At 36.4% G+C, this 22760-nt stretch overlaps 1 protein-coding gene across 1 annotated transcript in view; it reads right to left on the bottom strand.

Annotated features, from left to right (window-relative positions):
* Positions 1 to 22760, bottom strand: part of LOC121425297 (polycomb group RING finger protein 3-like) — a 94357-nt gene that overhangs the window by 22503 nt on the left and 49094 nt on the right. The window contains exons 4-6 of the mRNA XM_041621323.1: positions 20837 to 20933; positions 4686 to 4741; positions 1442 to 1507 (exon numbers count right to left, since the gene is read on the bottom strand). Of these exons, the coding sequence (XP_041477257.1) occupies positions 1442 to 1507; positions 4686 to 4741; positions 20837 to 20933 (219 nt within the window). The remainder of the gene's footprint in view (positions 1 to 1441; positions 1508 to 4685; positions 4742 to 20836; positions 20934 to 22760) is intronic.

Genomic DNA, 22760 nt, shown 5'->3' with positions numbered 1-22760 from the left:
ATCAGTAGACTAGCTTAGCCAGGGTAATATGGGAGCGCCTTGAGCTCTTATTATTCTTATTCTATTTTTAAATTAAACATCATGACATCACCATCCAGTCATATACACTGTACATTACATAACATGCCTACCATATTCATATTTTAGGTATATACATGTAGTATGTACAGTGTATGGCTGAATGGTGATGTCATGTTTAATATCAAAATAAAATATTGTTTAACATCAAAATAACGAGCATCGGCATATAGTGAAAAGGCTATAACATTTTCTCTATATGCCTTGTCTTGTTTTTGCCAGCATGGATTGGCAATGCTTGTGGGGTTGCATTTTCAACTCTTTAATCATGTTATATCATAATTCTTCAGAGGGTTAAAAAAAGGGTACAATAATTTTTTCAGTGTTGCTTGGCAACAGCCACAAAGTAGATCAATCATTTTCATTTCATCAAGGTTCAATCTCCTTGATATCATTGATAGAGCTCTAGTATGAACACAACACACACTCTCATGTAATATATGTCTGATTTTCATCAGTGTCCTGATTGATATCTCTTCGTCTCAACGCATTTGTAATCCTCTCAGCGCCCCAAATTTATATAAAAAGCACTTTGTTGATGCCTTCTGTCGTCAACCTAAACAAGCGTTTGGGAGACTCACTGCATGAATCTGAACTGAGCGATGGAGTCTTGTGATAACACCCTTATGGCCGATGTTTGAGTTCAAACATGATTTTGGATGATACTGATCGATATAAATGTGATTGCCTTTTTAGAAACAAATGAGCTTTAACACCTGCCTGGTCAGAAACAATACCTATTAAATTCTGATTGGGTAGTTTATCCAGATCAGCAAAAAAGAGGGGGTTTTTAAGTGAAAATGGACATAATTATGTGTTAATTCATGATTAAGTATTTCATCTAGATCAGAAAATGATTATTTGCCAAGCACTTATGTGCAAAATTTATTACCAATCATTTTGAGTCCCAACTTTTTTTCTTGTATACTGGTATTTTCATAACCATGCAAGTGTCAATTCCCCTAGCAATGGAAATTGTAAGAGGTTTACAAGAATGATATGGCAAGCAAAAAATACAATTGCTTACACACATGATATAGTTAGAAATTTGATATATAGGTTCATGGAAAATTACCACCAAATCCAAACAAATGAAATATCAATACATTTGAATATTTTCAAAGTAAACTTGGCAAAGGAAGTTGAACAAACCAGTTCATTATTTTTTAAATCTACAAAATATTTGGTCTACTTATTGATAAGCAATGTTCACAAAACAATTTCAGAACTGGGGGGGGGAGAGGGCAACAGGAAGAAAGATGAAACAGAAATAAAGATTGAGACTAAGTCTGAGACAGATATGGAGGATAAAAAGTATGGTAAAATAAAACTTTCTGTAAATAAAACAATACAATACACTGACCTGTTTTTTCTTCTGGCTCCGTTTTACCAAAAGATTCGTAAAACTCCTTTTCTCTCCTTTCTTCACCTGAAAAATAATTGTGAACAAATCAAAATTTTCAAGTTTAATAAAACAAAAAGTGAAACACTTATTTTCATTTCAACTCAGTCAATTAACAATTTCTTACCTATCAAATGAACACCATACATGTATATCCTGTACAAAATTGCACTTGGAGTCATAATAACAGCATTCACCTATAGCAGGGGCCGCGGAAGTGGGGAGGGGGCGGGGGGCTTCAGCTCCCCCACTTTTTTCCAAAACCGTGTTCAAAAAAGCAAAAATGACCATATGATTGTGATTTTTCGCATGGTCAGCCCCGCACTTTGAAAACCATTCCGCGGCCCCTATATAGAGTACAAATGTATACAGATCTACAAATGATTCTCGGGTGAATTGCAGGGCTCGAATTAATCCAAGGCCATCCAAGGCCATGGCCTTAGATGCCCTCAGAAATGGCCTTGATGCCCTTTCAAATATTTGTAGACTTAAGGCCAAAATAACTGCCCTTTTTTGCTGTGGCCTTGGTGCCCTGCGGTAATCCAGTGCATGTGCCCCATTGAAAAGTGCATTTATTATTGATGCCCTTTTTTTGGTGGCCTTGGATGTCCCATAAAGTGAAAACTGCCTGCCCTTTCCCTTAAGTGCCCTTTTAAAAAATGGCCTTGCCCCTTTAAATTCTTAATTTGAGCCCTGAATTGAATGTATACTGTATGTCAGAGCAATATCCTTGAAAGTAAAGTGGCATACAGATAGGGGGTTTTACATTGCCAAGACCAAAAAAAAAGAAAAAAAAGAGAGAAAAGGAAAGAAAAGAGAGAAGGGTGGAATATGATATTTGCTGAATATCACGTCAAACTCTCCACAAATTGTAATAAAAATGTCAAAATTTTTGCTTGCTCACTTTTGAAAGATTTTGCCCGATATGCCATATCTGGCCCTCTCAAAATTTTGGGCTCATTACACCACTGTAGGCCAACACTGAATAGCAAACACTAAATAAAGATATTTTCTTTTTACTTTATGATAGACATGTATATTTACTAAATACCTGCTATCATTATTTTCAATGGATGGATAATGTTACACGGTACATGTACACAAAACAAGCAATAGGAAGAAGTACTTCAAGAGAAGATAAACATGACCAAGTACATGTACGTCATCATATTCCTCCATCCTGTTTTGTACTAAAGGACGTTTCATAACAAATACTTTATACACTTTGGTATTTGACAACCGAGAGATTTCCTCCACCTCCGCTTTAAATCCATAATTCCTTACTTTCATAAACATATTTGTAAGGAATATAAACATAAATATTACTCAAATGATGATGAATTTCCTCTTTAGCTGAAGGCATCATTATTATGACTGATAAGGGGGAAGTAGCAGGGAATTTTGAGAAAGAGATTTTAAAAGTGATATTTCTATTTCTTCTACATTGAATATCTGGGTAAAACTTGATGCAGACCCCCCCCCCCCTCCTTCCCTGGAATACTTTTTGTTCGTCTTTCTTCCATTTTTTTCCTTTAAATTTTATTGTTCTATTTTTCAATACTTGAGAACTCAATTCGTCAGTGATTTTACAAACTGGCTCAAACCTCTTCTGGCCTCCAAAACATGACTTTGAGATAATCGCAGTTAAAGTTTGAATGTTTTTCAGACCCTCTCACTTTGAAAGAAACCAGATCAATTATTCATACCAATTTAAAGCACACATTCTATTCTTTTATAATATATAAAAAATTTGTCCGCACTTCATATTCATTTTCTCAATATGTGAAATGAGGCGCATGTACAGGTATGCATTTCAAAAGCTGATAATTTGTACAAAGGGTTTGAGTCACTTCGTAAAATCATGCCTACCATGCACACTGTTTTTAGCGACACAAACCATGTTCTGAGCCAGTTCGTAAAATCATTAATGCCACGAGCATGATTTTTTAGAGGCACAAATCCTGCGCCAACCACATACGCGCAGCATCAAGTTCGGGTCTTTTACCTGTGTGCGCCATTCCAGAGACTTTATAGTACACAAAGTATGGTTTGAGCCAGTCCGTAAAATCAAAGGAGGGGGGTAGAGTCCGTTCGTAAAAAGCTTAGATATGCTATCATTCTTCAAATGATACAAATTTTGATCTGAAATTTTGCAAATCAATAGAGTGAATCACCGGCTTTTGAAATATGCAAAAAAAAAATTCAAAAATCAATTTAAGCCGGTTCATAAAATCACTGAAGAATTATGAAAGGTTGCCTGTCAGCCCCCTGTACCATGACAGTTGTGGGTAGTAAGAAATTAGAGGGCATATTCCTTATATAGCACAACTGTCAATTTTTCAGAAAGTACAACATTCCATTTCAAAAGATTCAAAATTGCTTTATACCATAAACTAATGATTTATACTGGTAATGACGTATCTAATCAATTATGGATCAAACATGTAATACTGTGTCAGCAGTCTTTATTTCAATTGGGGAGGTGAATGTCTTTGAAATTTAAAATCTAACAAATCTTTTGTTCAATAGATCAAAAATCAGTACATATTATACACAATAAACCATCATAAACTTGCAAAAAATGCATAGAGGCAGAGCATACATAGTGTACTGCCTGTTGACTTAAAGGGGAAGTTCACCCTAAAGAAAACTTTGTTGTAAAAATAGCAGAAAAAATAGTAAAAAATGTTGGTGAAGGTTTGAGGAAAATCCGTTAAAGAATAAGAAAGTTATTAGAGTTCAAAGTTTCGGACTTGTGACATCATAAACGAGTAGCTGCCCCATGTGTTATGTAATATAAAATGCATGAATTTCAAATTTTGTATGGTTCCTGATGACTTAATTTTGTTTTCTATTCATGATCAGGTGTGAAATGATTTGTCTATTGATATACAAAAGGTACAGTGAAAACCATTTTAAATTTTCTGAGAAAATGACATTTCATTGATTTTTTTACCATTCGCTATGTAGGAATGCTGCTCGCATATGACGTCACAAATCAAATAATTAAAATTCTAATAACTTTTTAATTACTTGATGTATTTTTCTCAAACCTTCGGCAGTATTTTTTATTATTTTTTCTGCTATTTTGCAATAAACATTTTGTCAGGGTGAACTTCCCCTTTAAGAAAACCACAAGCTATTATATTTCATAATAACTGGAAAAAAATAGCTACAAGACTTTGTATTAGATGCATATACTTACTTTTAAGTAGATTTGGAACTAATTTGTAGACAATGTCCTGCATCGTCCGGTCGAATCTGAAAGAGAAAAATCAAACAAATTTGTTTTTAATAGCAGGGCTCCACACTAACCCTTTGTTTCTACTGGTCCAACCTGTTCATGTTGAACCAGTATTTTTTTTTTCAATTTTTTACAGGTCCGAACCTAAAATTTACTGAATTTAGCTTTTGCTGTCTTCTATTGCTTTCACCCCCCCCCCCCCCTTTTCCTTCAGCCAGAAATTTACCCACATCATGCTAAATGTGCTGCACTCAACCCAGGTGAGGTGAATGGGTGCATGTACCTCATAGGAAGAAAATCATTTCATGCTTGAATGCCTAGGTATCCAAGCCAAAGCAGGGTTAATGGTTTTCAGAACTGAAGTAGCTACCCTAGGTAAATATAGTCTGCAGTCACAGACCCTGATTGAAACTTTGATCAACAAGTGTGTCTCCACGCAAAGACTAGCACATACAAAACTTGAGCGAGAGGGCCTTCAGTACACAAGGCATGAGTAGGCTGCAATTCAGACCCTTTACTCGAGTGAAGGGTTTGCACAGCAGACTACATGTAGGGTAAATATACCATTGTTGTGACTATAATTATTGTTTTACAGGTAGTTTGTTATGTGATGTTTTGTTCATCACCATTCAGATGCAGATATCACTGTTTACCTCCTATACACTGTTTTAGCATGTACATCCTTGAATACAAGTTTTGTTCGTCTGAACACAGGTTTAATCACCGACTGAAAGACATCAAGATTGATTGGATAAGGATATGACCACATGTAACATCTCTGTTCCTCTGATTAACAGCAGACACTATTTATGACCTTGAGACAGTTTTCTTTATACATGTAATACATGTATGAAAAGGAATGCATTCAGACCCCTTTCATAAACCCAATTACTATGAATTAGGCGGCTAATAGCAGCATAATTTGGTCGTAAAATTGGAGGAGGAAAAGAGTTATCCGCATTACTCTGATGCTGCTATTATCTGCATAATAGCCGCATCGGGATAAGATTTTGAGTTTATGAACGCATTTCCAAATAATGCGAATAATTGCCATGGTGCGGTCACACAAGGTCACCCTTTTCCAACACAACCGCATCGGAGGGGGCGTGTCCAGTTGTCATGGCGATTATCCGCCATTTTCAGGACGGGCACTCGTAAAAATAATGCGGCTTATTTTCGGAGTTTATGAACGCAATTTTTATTGAATTATCCGCATTACTCTTCGGCGGCTAATTGGAGGATAGGTTTATGAAAAGGGTATCAGACTGCTAGGTATTTGTAGGCCTACATGTACATGTATACATGTGTAGGCCTTTATATACATACATTTATATACATATGTATACATGTACAAGGTTTCAAGTTATATGTATACCATACCCAGCATATAATGTCAAAATGGTGAGAATATTTCAATAGATTTTCATGGTAAAATTTTAATTGATCATTAATGACCATTATTGCAGACAGGATTCTTTTTTTCAGGTCTGTTTTGACCCTCTTGGAATCCAACATTAATCATTGGCATAATTTTTTGAAGGACAAGTCCACCCCAATAAAAACTTGATTTGAATAAAAAGAGAAAAATTCAACAAGCATAACACTGAAAATTTCATCAAAATCGGATGTAAAATAAGAAAGTTATGACATTTCAAAGTTTCGCTTCATTTCACAAAAAACAGTTATATGAATGAGCCAGCTACATCCAAATGAGAGAGTCGATGATGTCATTCACTCACTATTTCTTTTGTTTTTTATTGTGTGAAATATGAAATATTTTGATTTTCTCGTCATTGTCATGTGAAATGAAGTTTCATTCCTCCCTGAACACATGGAATTCCATTATTTTAACATTTTGTGCTTCAGGCAAGGAGGTCCCAATCGTCAAATTCGTAAAAATTGAAATATTGTATACTTCAAACAATAAAAAACAAAAGAAATAGTGAGTGAGTGACATCATCAACTCTCTCATTTGGATGTAACTGGCTCGTTCATATAACTATTTTGTTAAAAATAAGCGAAACTTTGAGATGTCATAACTTTCTTATTTTACATCCGATTTTGATGAAATCTTCAGCATTGATTGTGCTTGTCTGATTTTTCTCTATTGGTTCAAATAAACATTTTTCTGAGGTGGACTTGACCTTTAAGAAACTTAGCATGATTTTAATTCATCTAACATAATTTTCAGACTATAGTTAAAAAGGATAAAATATAAGGATTTATAAATACAGATTTAGAAGAATTTGAAAGAGGATTTTTTTTCTGCTTGACAACAGTCATGATGAGGACAATTTTTATGCTTGTCAGATACATGTAATTGAAAATAGATGGAGGCCTAGTGGAAGTATAATTTTTCACAATCTAGCATAATTCTGGATCCAGACTGAGCACACATGTATAATCTGAGTTTTCTGCCTGTAACATATTCATATTGTGAAGCATAAATTATAAATCATCAAATAGTAAGCAAAACATATACATGTATGTTATGTGTATTTATGGTGACTGGTACTGTATGCACACTTCTGCTTACTACAAAACACTTCAGAATCTGGTTCTGTTTACATATCAAGCTGGGTTTTAAAGAACATTTTATGGTCCATTAGTTTCAGATTTTATCCTGCTTTTATGGGCCCATGGGTGATTAAAATGCCACAAGATGATTTCATCTCTATAGTTTATGGATAGCTCCCATCTTCTGTCAGATAATACATGAATAAAATGATTTATTGGAACATAAATATATACATATACTGGCTCACAGGGTTTTTTCTATTGCACCCCCCCCCCTTCTTTCTCTTTCTCTACCTTCTCTATATATCTTATCCTACAGTGGAAATGTTCTTTTGCTCACAAAGTTTAAAGCCTACTGTATTGTCTTTAATTGTTCAATCCTCTACAGAGTGGGCTTACATTTTACATGAAACGGCCAGTATAATACAAAGATATTGTAATTCTGTGATTTATGTTATGAGTAAGGTCAGCAGAGCTTTCCCAATAATTATTATTGAGTTGACTGTTGGCTCATGATATACAAGTGAGTATATGTTTTACTAAGGACCGGTCATCATATTCCTTTCAAATAACACAATAATGCATGTGACGATGCCTAATACCCTTTTTACACAGGATTTTCTTAGCCCCGGACTATCGCTAAGCCCATACTATCCTTAACCCCCGTACTATTTTTTTTCTCCTTTTCACACATGCCAAATTGTTAAACCCCGGATAAAGGAATGCTAGCTTTTACACACAAAACTCGCTAACCCCGTACTAGTGGTAGCTCATGAATATTCACGAGCGCACTGAGGGGTCATTCGGGTCATATCCAAAATCGCGCAAGCTTTAAATACATTTGTCGATCATTCGTAGGACAAGTACTTCACTCGTACACTTTTTACACATGCTAAAATTTCCTTAACCCCGTACTATAGATGGGGCTAAATTGCCATTTAGCCCCACCTATAGTACGGGGTTAAGCTTAGCCCACTTTCATTTTACGATCTTAACCCCGTACTATCGCTCTAACCCCGTACCAAGCCTTGAAATAAGCGGGCGCTGAGCGCAAATTCACGCTCATAACGCCATCAATTGCGCCCATGAAGCCCCAAAATCATCAAAATTTTGACAACCGGGCGCAAATATTTTCTAGGCAATTGCGCCCGCCGTGAGTGAGCAGTGAAGCCATATCATACATGTAATTTAAATATCTGTAAAGCCAAAATCAAATAACTTTCAATTTACGATAAACACAGTTTAAAATTGCCAAGTGCGTCTTTTTTCCTGTACCATAGAAAGTGAGCTACGTCCGTCTTTTTTTTTTTCCTGTAATACATGTGCGCGCGTTCTTCCGGTAGCGGTTTTCCATCCTTCACCATGTGCAATTTCTAATGCACACATTTCCAGTTGGGATATCACAATTCTGTGATATAGTAATTCGAATCGCATACATTCGTAATTCCGAAGCTTCGTAATTCCGAAGGTTCGGTTATTCCGAAGGTTCGTATTTCCGAAGGTTCGTAATTCCGAAGGTTCGTCAATCCGAAAACAAAATAAGGTTCGTAATTCCGAAGGTTCGTCAATCCGAAAACGAAATAAGGTTCGTAATTCCGAAGGTCCGTTAATCCGAAAACGAAATAAGGTTCGTAATTCCGAAGGTTCGTTAATCCGAAAACAAAACGAGGTTCGTAATTCCGAAAACGAAATAAGGTTCGTTAATCCGAAAACGAAATAAGGTTCGTCAATCCGAAAACGAAATAAGGTTCGTAATTCCGAAGGTTCGTTAATCCGAAAACAAAATGAGGTTCGTAATTCCAAAGGTTCATCAATCCGAAAACGAAATAAGGTTCGTTAATCCGAAAACGAAATAAGGTTCGTTAATCCGAAAACGAAATAAAGTTCGTTAATCCGAAAACGAAATAAGGTTCGTTAATCCGAAAACGAAATAAGGTTCGTTAATCCGAAAATTAAATAAGGTTCGTATTTCCGAAAATGAAAAATTATTCATTTTGGTAACAAAAACGGTGTTGTCATTACAAGATTACACGATATTATGCAATGACGATCGATGATACATGCATGTGTTGTGGCCAAAAGCATGTATTTCATTAAGAATAGGCGCCCTGATCAAGCATAGTCTAATTTCGACTTTATCTGAGCAATTGCTGCCTAAGCAAATGGTTTAAAGATGCAGGGGATCAAGTGTGTTGGTCGCGTGCGAGTAACCTCTAGATAATAGGATTTGTATTGGAGCCTTGGAGGGGATGTCATTTTTAATAACAGCTTCTGCTGGTAATAAAAATAATACTATAATAATGATCCTTGTGAGATGTTGAAAGCGCGAATCGCAAGCTCAAACTAGTAGACATTTCATGTAACAAGACGTGAACTTAAACATTCTGAGCAGTTTTTTTTTATTGTGAGAAAGATCTTTCTAAAGAAATTTTTAACTCGAGGGCGAGCTGTAATTTGTTTATATACTGACCTGTTTAAGGACTGCATTTAGTGACTCATGAATAGAATATATATCTCACAAACTAAAAAATGAGAGCGCGAACCGCAAGCTTAAAATTTGTGATATTCCACCTGAAAACCTGACATTTACTATTTTTTTGTAACCAGGAATAGAATGAGTTCCTCAATAAACAATACTTGATGCGAGCGAGAAACGTGAGCCAAAATTTTCCAATTTCCAACCTGAAAACTGGACATTCTAAGCATTCTTGTAAAAAAATAATAGCTGGGAGAACAGTTTTCAGAACTGAAGTGGCTTCCCTGGGTAAATAATATCTATATCATTATTATCATTCTAGGCCTACATGAATTTTCCAAAAGTTTGAGCACGTGATTCGCTCGCAACATCTCACAAGGATGCCCTTTTAACAGTAATTGACCAAAAAGGCGAATTTTACATCTTCAGATTTGATTTCTTTTCCCCCAAACCGCTTGCTCGCAACGCTCGCAGAAATGAAACGTAAATATATAATTCACCAATCAGTGATCACTTAAATTTTTTTGCTCAATTCAATTACTACAAAACACACAACCTCTTTACACAGATGATAATCTCATGGTGAAAATATACGTTTGCACCAAATTGCCCCTATTGGCCCCTTTTTTGGCTTGGCCCCCCCCCCCCAGGAAAATATATTCCGCCGCCACTGGTTGAAACACGCATCTTCTTCATGGCTAACTGCAAAAAGTTCTTTAAATGTCCCCTTTAGATCAGGTCAGAGCTTATATATTTAAAATTTCTGTTTGCGATCTTGCTCGCAGTTATTATCTAAAGTTAGTTACATAGGCATTTCGTTTTGAAGATCACAAACATATTGCCCATCATATTAAAAAAAAACAAATATAGCTCGCGCTCGCATTAGGCTATTTAAAAAGGGTTTATCATGTTAATACATATTTACTTTATTTTATAAGTATAAAGCTAATTATTGACTGTTAGGACTACCCTTTCATAGAAACAAACAAAGATCAACTTTAAGCTGCCGTTTGACGAAAGTTGGATCCGCCGGGGGGGAGGCAGGTGGCACTTGCACCCCCAAAATGAAATATAAAACAGGGAAATGAATATTTTCAAAAATGGGAAAGTTCCTTTTTCAAAAATGAATATGCCGTTTTTCTTTTTTTTTTCGAAATAAAATACTCTTTTTAAAGTATACAAGTTAAGTTTTCAGGCTGGAATATTGCAAATTTTCAGCTTGCGCTTCGCACTCTCATTCGATTGGTGAAATATGCATCCTAAAGAGGTCACTAAATGCTTTCTTTAACAGGTTCCTTTTCTGGTCAGTATGTTTAAGCTGCGTTTTGCGCTCGTGTTAATTTTTTAGTTAGATGCACATCTTTTTAATGACAGCAGAAATCTGCTCGGATTTTTAAAAACTTATTTTCATTTTTTATTGAAATACCCTAAAGTTTTAGCTTGTGATTCACGCTCGCAACACCTCGCAATTATGCCATTTTAAGAATAATTGACCCAAAAAACGTTTTACAACTTCACCTTTGAATTTGTTTTACCAAGCCGCTCGCTCATTACACTCTCTCCCGAAAAATAAAGCCTAAATATACCTTTTGCCATAATAAGAAATCACTTCAAAAAAGGTTTTTCTCTACTTAATCACTATCAAACACACAATGACTTCAAGCAGATGATAATCTTAAGGGGAAAATATCACCAAAGTGTCCATTTTGACGTATGAGTTTCATTTTTTTGCTTTACCCCCCAAACGAAAATTCGTTCGGCCGCCCTTGCCTTCCCATCCCCATAACCATTGAACGGCAACAGTGTCCCCCGCCCCCATCCCCCTTGCCTCTGCTTTCCCGGTTTTCATTTTTCGGATTAACGAACCTTATTTTGTTTACGGATTAACGAACCTTATTTCGTTTTCGGATTAACGAACCTTATTTCGTTTTCGGATTAACGAACCTTCGGAACAACGAACCTTATTTCGTTTTCGGATTAACGAACCTTATTTCGTTTTCGGATTAACGAACCTTCGGAACAACGAACCTTATTTCGTTTTCGGATTATCGAACCTTCGGAACAACAAACCTTATTTCGTTTTCGGATTATCGAACCTTCGGAATAACGAACCGTCGGAATAACGCCACAAATGTTCGGATTAACGAACATCGAGGTATAGGCAATTTACGTGTTTCGGAATTACGAACCTTCGGAATTACGAAGTGTAACCAATTCGAAATGCACAGGAGATAAGTCCCTGTTCACAGCACATACGATGTCTTTTATCCTCACAGTCGCCGACCTTGCTTGTCAAAACGGAGCCTTAATAATCCAAAATAAATTATAGTTGTGAATTGTAGCTTTTTAATTTCTTTCTTGGAGAGGGGTAAATATCAGACGATGAATAATCAAACAAGGCTCCATCTAAAAAAAAAAAATAGCACGCCGCGTGCAATTGAGTGTGGTGTTAGCAAGCCAGATTTGAGCTCATGTTGTCTGCCAGAGCTCTGGGTGAGAATTCTATCAGTAATGGCCTAAGTGATGGTGTTTCATTTCATGTTAATTTTTGAAAACTGTCCAAAAACTTTATGATTTCTTCATTGTGATGAATATTTAAGTTATTAATGAATACATTTTCACCGAATTCAGACTCTCCCAGAATGAAAGGCATTTTCTGTGGAGATCTGCGTTTTCAAATAACTTGTGAAAAACTTAAGGTACGTGAACCTACAATACATGTACATAGCCTGTGGCTATGTGCTGGAATTTGAATAGACTGATTTATTTATTGATTTCATTTCTTAATTTCTTTAACATAATTTATATGCAATCCAAGTGCACCTCACAGCCACAATCACACACAAACACTCACCCACTCCCGTGATTCAAACCATAAAAAAAACCTTAAAATTTTTTTTTTTTTTCTAAATTTATTATTTGATCTGAATTCTATCTTTCTCCATCTCTCTCTCTTTTTTTCTAATTTTTATTTTATTCATTTATTTAGATTTTTTTTTTTGGGGGGGGGGTTCATTGATCATGGTTCATTAAAGACGAAAAATAAATAAGCCCATGTGTGTGAGGTTGTGAAGGGGATGTGGAGTGAGGGTGTCAAAACACTTAAACATTTAAATCTGATTTCTTAAATGTTTGAATAAGCCTAATACTTAGCATATGCTATTCATGTACTAATTAAAAAATTGCAGGAGCTGCGCTTACTATAAACAAATTTGTGGTGTGGTTCACCGTTATATATATATTTTTCAAAATTGCCCCTGGTTCCAGAATATTGCCCCCGGTTACTGTAAAAAGCCCGTGAGCCGGGGGCAATTTAAAAAAAAAATTGCCCCCGGCTCACAGGTGCTTATTTCAAGGCTTGCCCCGTACTATAGCCCCAACTATAGTACGGGGTTAAGGAAATTTTAGCGTGTGTAAAAAGGGTACATGTATATGATATTTCAAAACTACATGTCTTCGATCAACTGTGTCAACTATGTACTGCTTTAGGATTTCGTAGAACTTATAAGAAATTCAAACTAAATTTTAAGACCCCGTTCCATCTACTTTTCTAAACTACAGTACTTTCATGAAAAAAAATTATCCTGTTATCCGACAGGTACCATAGTAATATTACCTAGCAGCTAATCAGAACCAAGGAAAGATGTCAGATCTGACAACTTGTTGGACAAAAATTTTGATGAAACGCTCCCCAGAAAACCAGTTTCAAAGATACATGTACATGTAGCTTCATGAACATTCTCACCCCGATCTCCTATTTATAACTTTACCTTTACAAACACTGCATGAACGATTTTATACCATTTATTGCTGCGTGTATCGTTCCTACGGCCTTTGTGAAGGTATTTGTGACTGTAGCATTAAGAAAAAGTTCATGTAAAGCATTCTTGTTGCTATTAAAGTCAGGGGAAAATTAATTGGGGTTTTGTGTGAATTCGCCCCTGAAATGCCCTATACAGTGCGTCCCAAAAAAAACTATACACTTTTGAAATGGCTGCCAAATAAGAAATGAAGCACTTTTGGGGAAAAGACTTATAGATATGGAAAGCCAATAAAGTCAGCTTTCAAATGACACAAAAAAGTTGGGAAATTATTCATGCTTGAGCGAGCACTGCCCACTGAAACAAAGGGTATGCAAATTAGGGTGGGCTGGAATTAGCCTTCCAATTTCTTTTAGATTTTTTGTTTGGTACTTGCAAAGTTGAAGGTTATTTGGTGAATTAAAGATCAGATGTGATCAGTTTGTTCTTTGTGAAAATTTCATACATTATTAACTTGAAATTTAATGCATGAGTGATCATGAATTGCAATTTTTAGTGCAGCTTTATCATATGGATCATGTGGATCTCAACAATGTGTTCATGACGGTCAGGAGAAGAGGGGATAATATGACTTAGGTAGGTGAAGTAAGTTGAAGGGCTTAAGGTCAACAAAACATTTGCAACCCCTCCCTCCATCTCTACCCCCTCCCCCCACTTCTCTACTCCTGAGAGACTAACCTTGGCTAGGCTGGGCAGGAATTAGACATACATTTTTTTGAGAGGTTAGTCCTTTGGAACTTACAAAGCTAAGGGTGTTATGCTATTCATGAGTACGATAAGTTTGATTTTAATAGGCATATTTCATGAATTACTAAATTGAAATGTAATGCATGAGTGAACAGGAATTGTAATTTTAGTGTAGCATATTCATCTTGTGGACATCAGAAGTGTGTTCGTGAGAGTCAGAGTAATGTGACGGTACATGTACCTGTTACAAGCAAGAGGGCGAGATATGCTAAGACTTGGATAAAAGGGCATTCCTCTTCTTTTTGTCCTTTTACAAATTAATAGTCATATGTACCTTCCCCTCTTCACCGCCACATCCAAAACCCCACCCCCTCTCTCTCTGTCTCACCTCCTGGATTGTAGCCTTTCAAAACTTAACTGCCAAGTGACCGGTGGCTCATGGTCAGTTTGAATGATTACCAAAAAATTTAATGATTATGATGATTAATGAAATAATGTATTGGAAAAAATGAATGTTTGTTTGATCACATTGCACATTGAATGAGTTGATTTACTAATAAATTGTTGATTAAATGATTGATAGGAAAAAAGTTGATGCCTAATTCATAATTAATCATTAAACCAACATTCTGCTCTGGACTTTGCTTACATGACAACAGCCATCAGTCTCTCAACCGGAGGGAGGGCGGGAAAGAAGGAGGGGAGGGGGCTGAATGTTCTGTTGACCCTTATTTCATCAACCTACTTCTCCCACTTAAGCCCTATCTCACCCCCTATTCTCCCGACTGGCCGACTCCCATGAACACATTGCTGAGATCCCCATGATAAAGTTGAAATGCTGCTCCAAAAGAGATCCAAATGATAAAGTTGAAATGCTGCCCCAAAAGTGTAATTTGTGTTCATTCATGCATTAAAGTTCATTCGATAACTTATGGAATTTGCTTAAGCATCCAAAACTGGTCACGGTTGATCATTAATTTATCACAACACCCTTAACTTTGCAAGTTCGAAAGGATTTGCCTCTCAACATTGAACAACTGACAAAAATTGGAAGGCTAATTCCAGCCCACCCTAATTTTCATACCCTTTGTTTCAGTGGGCAGTGCTCGCTCAAGCATGAATAGTTTTCCAACTTTTTGGTGTCATTTGAAAGTTGACTTCATTGGCTTTCCATATATGTGAGTCTTTTTACCCAAAGTGCTAGATTTGTTATTTGGCGGCCATTTCAAAAGTGTATAGTTTTTTTTGGGACGCGCTGTAGAGCCCTGAAATTCCCACATACTGTAGGGTCTATTCAAATATAAACTGTAGAAATGTAGTGAGCTACATGTACATGTACATATAAAAAAAATATTACATTTTTCACTTTATGGGAATATTTTCAGTGGGGTCAAATGATCAGTGGGAAATTTGAAACCATAGCACAAGCATAATGACTTTGATGGCTATAAATGCAACTCATGACATGTCAGCGAACCTTATAATTACACCATCCTGGCTGTAAGAATAGGGAGGAGTATGAACACACATGTATAGGGTAAAGTTGAATGATGAGAAAACCCTTTCTAGTACTCCTCCAGAAGAATATCACGCCTGGGGTGATGGACTGCATCATCATTTTCCCATTCCCTCCTCGCAAACCCGATGTTGCTCTCTCTCGAGACAAAAGGCAAAGGGAAAGAGCCACTACAGCTTTTCGCTCAATGTGTTCAGGGTTGTTAGCTAAATGAGCTTCTGCCGTGTTGGTGGCGTGAGCCCGTTAGGCAGTGGAATATTCCTTCCTCCCTCCCTTTCTAATTCCTCCTCCTTCTCTTCTTCCGTCTCCTTCATTTTAATGTTGGGGTACTGGACAATCGTTTCAGGGCAGGTTCTCTTTTTTTAATATCAAAGATTGAATCACAACAGAACAGTGCCCACTCATGACTACTTAATAAGACCCCTGTTACATCTGAAAGTTTCCTACCCGAGACCCGACCGAGTTCACTTGCAACCTTGACTAGATTTTTGGTGGATTAGCTTCGCGAACGGACCGAGTCCGAAATGTGGTCTGTTTACATCACAGTGTTGATTCCCTCCCCTTTGGCCCTATCTGTACTGTTTCGAGCGGCATCCGATTGCTGACACTTTTAAAAGGCGCTCTCGATCTAGGCTCCGAATAATTCGCGCGCGCTAATTGAAGTTACCCGAGATTCTGAAAGAATGCTGATGATCCCAGCAGTCGTTGAAGATATGATCGACTTGAAAAGGATACGTTTGAAATGCTTCTTTTCACTCAAATCAAAGACTTTATCAATCACAATTCACATGTCGCATGCCGCAAAAACATTCGAAGAACGACGGGGCTGGGGAGGGGATAACGCGCGCTATGACGTAATTTGACAGCTGGCGAACGGACCGAGATAGGTTCGAAAGCTTGTGTGCGTTTACATCTACGAATCGGTGGACCGGGGCCGGCCCGATACCTACCCGAGACTACATCTGGATGTGGTCTCGGGTAGGTTCGCTAAAAGGTGGCCCGAGGTAGGTTTGGGATGTTTACATCTGATTTCTTTCCGACCCGAGGTAGGCCCCGGGCCGGCCCGAGGTAGGGAATCTCTCAGATGTAACAGGGGTCCAAGTCACTATGTACATGTACAATGTACAGAGTACAGATATTTCTACAATATACTCAGAAATTATATTTTCTTTTTCTCATCTAAATTTCAAAAGAACAGAAAATGTGTGTAATAATGAGCTCACTAAAATTCTCCCACAAAATCTGAATTTAAACAAAATCACAGCTGATGGAATAGATCATCTTACTTCTCTGGTCCATGAAGACTACATGTATACTTTCATCTACTCTAAATGCATGTGCAAGTAAATTGAATACTGTACGCACATGTACTGCCCCCCCCCCCAAAAAAAAAAGATTTACACATTTATCATTTGCATTATTTTCTATCATAACTACACATGTACTCCCCTTCCTTGGCTTGGCTGAGTTTCTGTTCTCACAAATCAGAAAACCCTGTACTTGCATACGTTACACAATTGTTTGACCTGTGTAAACCTAGGTGGTTTCAAACCGCCTCGATCATAAGAATCCCAGTTAAATTACAAGAAGTATTTTAGGCTAAAAAATACCCATTAATTATTCTTGCATTCACATCGCCCTGAAACATACCGTTCAAGATAAGTTCCTGAAGTTACGAGCATGCGCAGTATGGTCTGATAAGCAGGCAAGGCGCGAGATTCAAAATTACTAGCCCAGCAGCCACCCACGGCGCCCAACGACACGCTGGGCTAAAAGTTCCCGTAAATTGCTTTCACTTTGCCAAAATACCTGCGACCTTGGAAAAATCCCAGCGAATGTTCTCGTAATTTTGCTAAGTACCTACTACATGTATTTAGCGGGTATTTTCTTTTGGGGAAATAACACATAGTTTGCTTTACATTACCAAAATACCTGGTATTTTCTGATCGGGTAAATTTCCTGATTAGAGAATACCTGGAACTGACGAACTTCGAGGCCGTCTGAAACCACCTACTGCTAATTTGCAGGGCCAGATAGTCCCGTACTATGGACTTGTAATTCGTGTTTGAATCACCACAGGTGAGGGACATGTAATAGCCCACTTAACAAAAACATTGTGAGATTTTAGAAAAGAAAATGGACTAAACTTTACCCCAGAGGCCCGGACTAAACGAGGGGCCCCACTGATAGTATCCACTGGATACTTGGCAAGCCAAGTGTCAAAAAAATTAATTTCGTGTCCGAAACAGCATTTACGCCCGCTCTGTCAAGTGGGGGAATACATGTGAGAAGGGCGCTGATTGGCTACCTTGCTCAAGCCATTATGGTAGTGTCATTTGTGCGAGAGGCAAAGCGATGAGACACATTAGTGGAATTTTCAATATCGCTTTGAAATGTACATGTACATCACTTCATGTTTCCTGTTTTAAAGACTTTTTTGTCCTTTTCTTTCCTTTTTGGTTCTTTAATCGTTTGTGTCTCTTTTTCACTTCTTTTTGTCTTCTTTTTAATCTTCCCCTCTTCTATTTCCATTTTGTTTGTATCATTTAGTGTGGTACAAAATGAATTTCGTTAAGGTTATTACACTTCGTAATGACAAAATGTTTTTTTGTATTTTATGAGTAACAGCAAATTTTGTGTATAGAATGGAGTAAATTGGACGGAATTTCCATTGGATACTTTGTGCTCCTATTTTTTCCTTTTTATAATAGCAAAATTCATTTCGTATGGTACGAAATGAATTTTATAGACGCAATTACATTTCATCTCGATGAAATTCATTTTGTATGGTACATTATTCATTTTGTAGGGTAAAAAATTAATTTTGTACACGCAATTACATTTCGTCTCCACGAAATTCATTTTGTGTGAAGAAAAAAAGAAATTTTGTATACAAAATAAAACTGCATCATGACGAAATGATTTTCGTCTGAATAAAACCAAATGGCGTGAATTGGACAGAATTTAGCACAGACACTTGGCGCCCTGTTATACACAGGGTTCCACACTAAGCCCTTTTTTTCTACCGGTCCAACCTACATGTACATACTAGTATTCATGTCAAAGCAGTAGAAACCCAGCTTTTAAAGAATGCTTGGAACTCAATAAAAACAGAAACACAAAAAACTATTACAGTTCCAGTTGCTTGTTATTTTTCTTAATACCTACATTGTAGCCTATATTGAATGTACTGTAGAAGTAATACAATAACTTTATGAATGAAGTGTAGATCATTTAGATCTCAACACTTAATTTCCTGTCTATTCTGCCTTGCACCGCCTTCACAGGAAAACAAAACAAGAGAAAATGACGTCAAATCTAGAAAACAACATAGAATCATTTTCAAAGTATGGCGTGATGGCGTGCTATGAAACTCGGTGGGTACACAAATATACTAAATGATTTAAAGGCAAAGGGTCATCATACAACTCCAAGTACATTTTATTTGTTTTCCTTCATAGAGACAATTGGAACAAATCCATCAAAAATCCTAACGATTACTATTAAATGTCAAAGGATTTGAATGAAAATAAATCTCCAGTTTCAATTCAAATCTTTGAGATTTAAATCTAAATCAATTTTTTTTTTGCTGGTCCTCATTCAAAAGTGATCTGGACATTACATGTAGACTGAACATGTAGACCCCCTCATGTACAGTAACATCATTACATTTTTATCAAAAATGGCAAATTATTTTTGCTTACACATGAATTATAAAGTGCACAAAATATGAGAGAGCAGCTCTCGTGTGGCATTTAAGAAAAAAAAATAATAACATTAAAAGTAGATATTACATTTTGATGGGTTTTAATCAAATTTGATTTTCTGCTATTATTAGAACCAACTCGTCCCATACATGTAGAGTTGGGCTTTCTCTTTAAAGGCATGCAGCATTGTTCACGTTGGCGGATACAAGAATAGACAGCTTTTGATGACGTATTAAAGTGCTTGAGAGCATTTCCCTGTATAAATATAGTCCTGAATCAATTAATATTTTTGCGGGATGGGAAACATTGAACTACCTTTTATCTTGTATGTACATGTATATATATATTTTGTAATTGTGTTTTAAATCATGATTTATCTTGCTGTTTAAATTTAAGAATCGACAATGAACAGTGGAATACACCCATAAAGTGAATAACACAATTTACAACTAAAAGTTTAATAGAACTAGAAGAAAACAAAAATCAAACATACAGTGTAAATTATTGCACTATATCACAGTACATACACGTACATGTTCTGAATAATTTTTTAATCTCTTCACAAGTTCTTACACATGTGGCAACTTCTTATTCTTATATTTTGCTCAAACTTTGACAACTCTGTTTAACAAGATATTGGTTACTCTATATTTCAAAACACAAAAAATCATAATCGAACAAAAACTTTTTTTCATACTTCAATCAATATGAAAAGGAATAGAAATTAAAGTAAAAAAACATGCCCCCCCCCCCCCCCCCGATTGCGAATGTTTGACTTCCTTCCACACAAACTTCAAGTGAAGCTAGAAGTAATATCTGATTGAACAGGACATCCACCATCCCACACTTGTAATATTTGTTTGGAACTAATTATCTGCTATTACCTAGGGAGGAGTTGACTCCATTTTAGCTATTCTTTTATATAGAAATATTTATCAAAGACTCCCCTACGTACTTCCTCTATTCAAGGAAAATCATCTTAAAACAGAATAGCTACATATATGGAAAATAAAAAACAAAACAGAGTAGGGTGAAAGTATTTGTCTGAAATTGAGACAAAGAATTTAAATTACATTATTGTATAACAACATTGTTTTGGTTTATCACAGGCTACAGCAAACAATCACTCTATATACCTGGCCAAAATACTCCCTAGGGAGTGGAGATTGTGCACTTTACATGTATTGTGGAGCAGTGATTAAATTTCTGCTGGAGGATTACACATCTCAACATTTAAATCATTGAGGAAAGAAGTATGGTTAAATACACACATGGTGGCCTACATCAGTATACGTACATGTAGCATGTTTTAGCTTTGAGTATATACATATAATAAAAAATAGTCTAAAAAAAATATAGAGAATAGGATTGACAATTTATGTACTTACCCTACATATGTAAGTGGATGGCTTTGATGTATAAGTATTCTGCATGTTGGACAAGTATTATTCTCCTCCAGATATTTCACAAGACAACTTTTACAAACTGAAATGAAATACAAAAAAGAGGAAAGAAATATCATTAGATCAATGACTACAATGACCAAGACAAAAAAAGTATGTACAACACACTAAATCGTAATTCTACTTTCATCAACATCTTATCAATTCTTTTTATCGTAAATTTCTATTTCTTTCTTCTCTCCCTCCCATGTTCACTGTCTTTTCTGCTTATTTCTTTCCCTCTCCTTTCTCCCTTCCTTATTCACATAGCTTCCAAGGTTTTTCTTCTTTTCTTTCTACTTCTCTTGACTTCTTTTCCTGCTTTTATACCTTCCTCTATACACACATTTTTCTGTGTTTCCCTCCTTCTTTCCTCATTCACCCCTTCCTTATTCCTTCCCTCTTCCTCATGCATCTCTCTCCTCTATTCTGTTTATCTCTCAATTATCCCCTCCAACTCATTATGGAGGTGGGGATCTTAAATCCGCGAGAACACACCATGAATAATTCAAGACATTGATGAGGAGCCCGAGTCAGAGAACAGATGAGGCCTTCTGTTCTCATTTGTCATCATCTCCGTCGCCATGGCAACAAGTCTAGGATGTGGAGCTGGAATCGGGCGTCGTCGACATCTTGCCCGTATTTGAAGATTAGGTTGCCTCTGTTGCTCGAAAAAGGGATCGATCTTTAATAATTGAAAGCTACATGTAGTCTCTAGCTATCTCAAGGTACATGTAGGAATATTCATAGTGACACAAATGAGAAAACTTCTCTTCCAGTTCCATGTAAAAAAAAAGGTAACCACATGTACAAAATAAAAATAGATACATGTACATGTACACTTCCAATGGCAGCCTCTGACCTTAACGATTTTTCAAGTAGTACTGAAAAAAAGGAAAGAAGAGGAAAAAGAGAGAATTTAAAGGAAGGAAGAGGATGTTTAAAAAAGAGGTCTTTGTCTTGTCATGAAGGTTGTTTTCACACCCCCCACAAACAAAATATTCTTGTGCCACCCCTGTATACTCCTTCACAACAATTTCTTTGAAATGTTCAGTGTCTGTTTTAACTTCAGCAAGAGGATTCACGCTATATTTTTTAATGTGATTCTCAACTCTGTGTAAAGTTCAACCATAATGAAATACCGAATATGCATGTAAGGAAATGACAAAAGAAATGGAATGAGAAATTGATATGTATGATGGTTATTTTGTCATTTTCCCATCTTGTCTATTTCTTTAAACTTGTGTTTTCTTCAGCTCTTTTACATTTCTGTTCCGTCATTTGCGTTTCTTTTCAGCACTGCCCTTGCAGTCTGAACTTAGGTTATATGAGTTTAATGATATTCAGTTGTCATTCCTTCATTCATTCTACTCTGAATGCCTTTCCTATGATTCTCGTTTGTCATCTTCATTCCTTCTCTATTATCTCTTCAGGTTTTCACCCATTCCATCCCTCACCTGAATCTTTAGCTTCTACTTCCATTATTGCATAATCACCAGACATCTTTGTCATCTTCATGTTCTTCCTTATTGGTTTATCTTATGAATCAGACTCTTATTTTAGTTCGACCCTTCCATTCTTTTTATTTTGATTGGTTGGCTTAAACTTGATTTAAATATACATGTACATGTACATGTAAATTGCACTTTGAACATGAGTTTAGCTGAGGCAAAGTAGCCTAGAGATTAAATCAGTGCACTACTGTACTTCTTTGGTTTCTGTTCAATTCATTTTGGTCTCTACTTCAGTTTCACTTATTTCCCCTCTGGTTTGATGATTGATGATTGGGTTTGCAGCTTTGAACTTAGATTTCCTAACCCTAATAAAAATGACTTTATAAATTAAATGTCTCAACCTTACAATCATATTC

The sequence above is a fragment of the Lytechinus variegatus genome, chromosome 12 (assembly GCF_018143015.1).
Source record: "Lytechinus variegatus isolate NC3 chromosome 12, Lvar_3.0, whole genome shotgun sequence".
Taxonomy (NCBI): Eukaryota; Metazoa; Echinodermata; class Echinoidea; order Temnopleuroida; family Toxopneustidae; genus Lytechinus; species Lytechinus variegatus.
The sequence above is the reverse complement of the archived record's forward strand: the minus strand, read 5'-3'. Positions and strand labels throughout refer to the sequence as shown.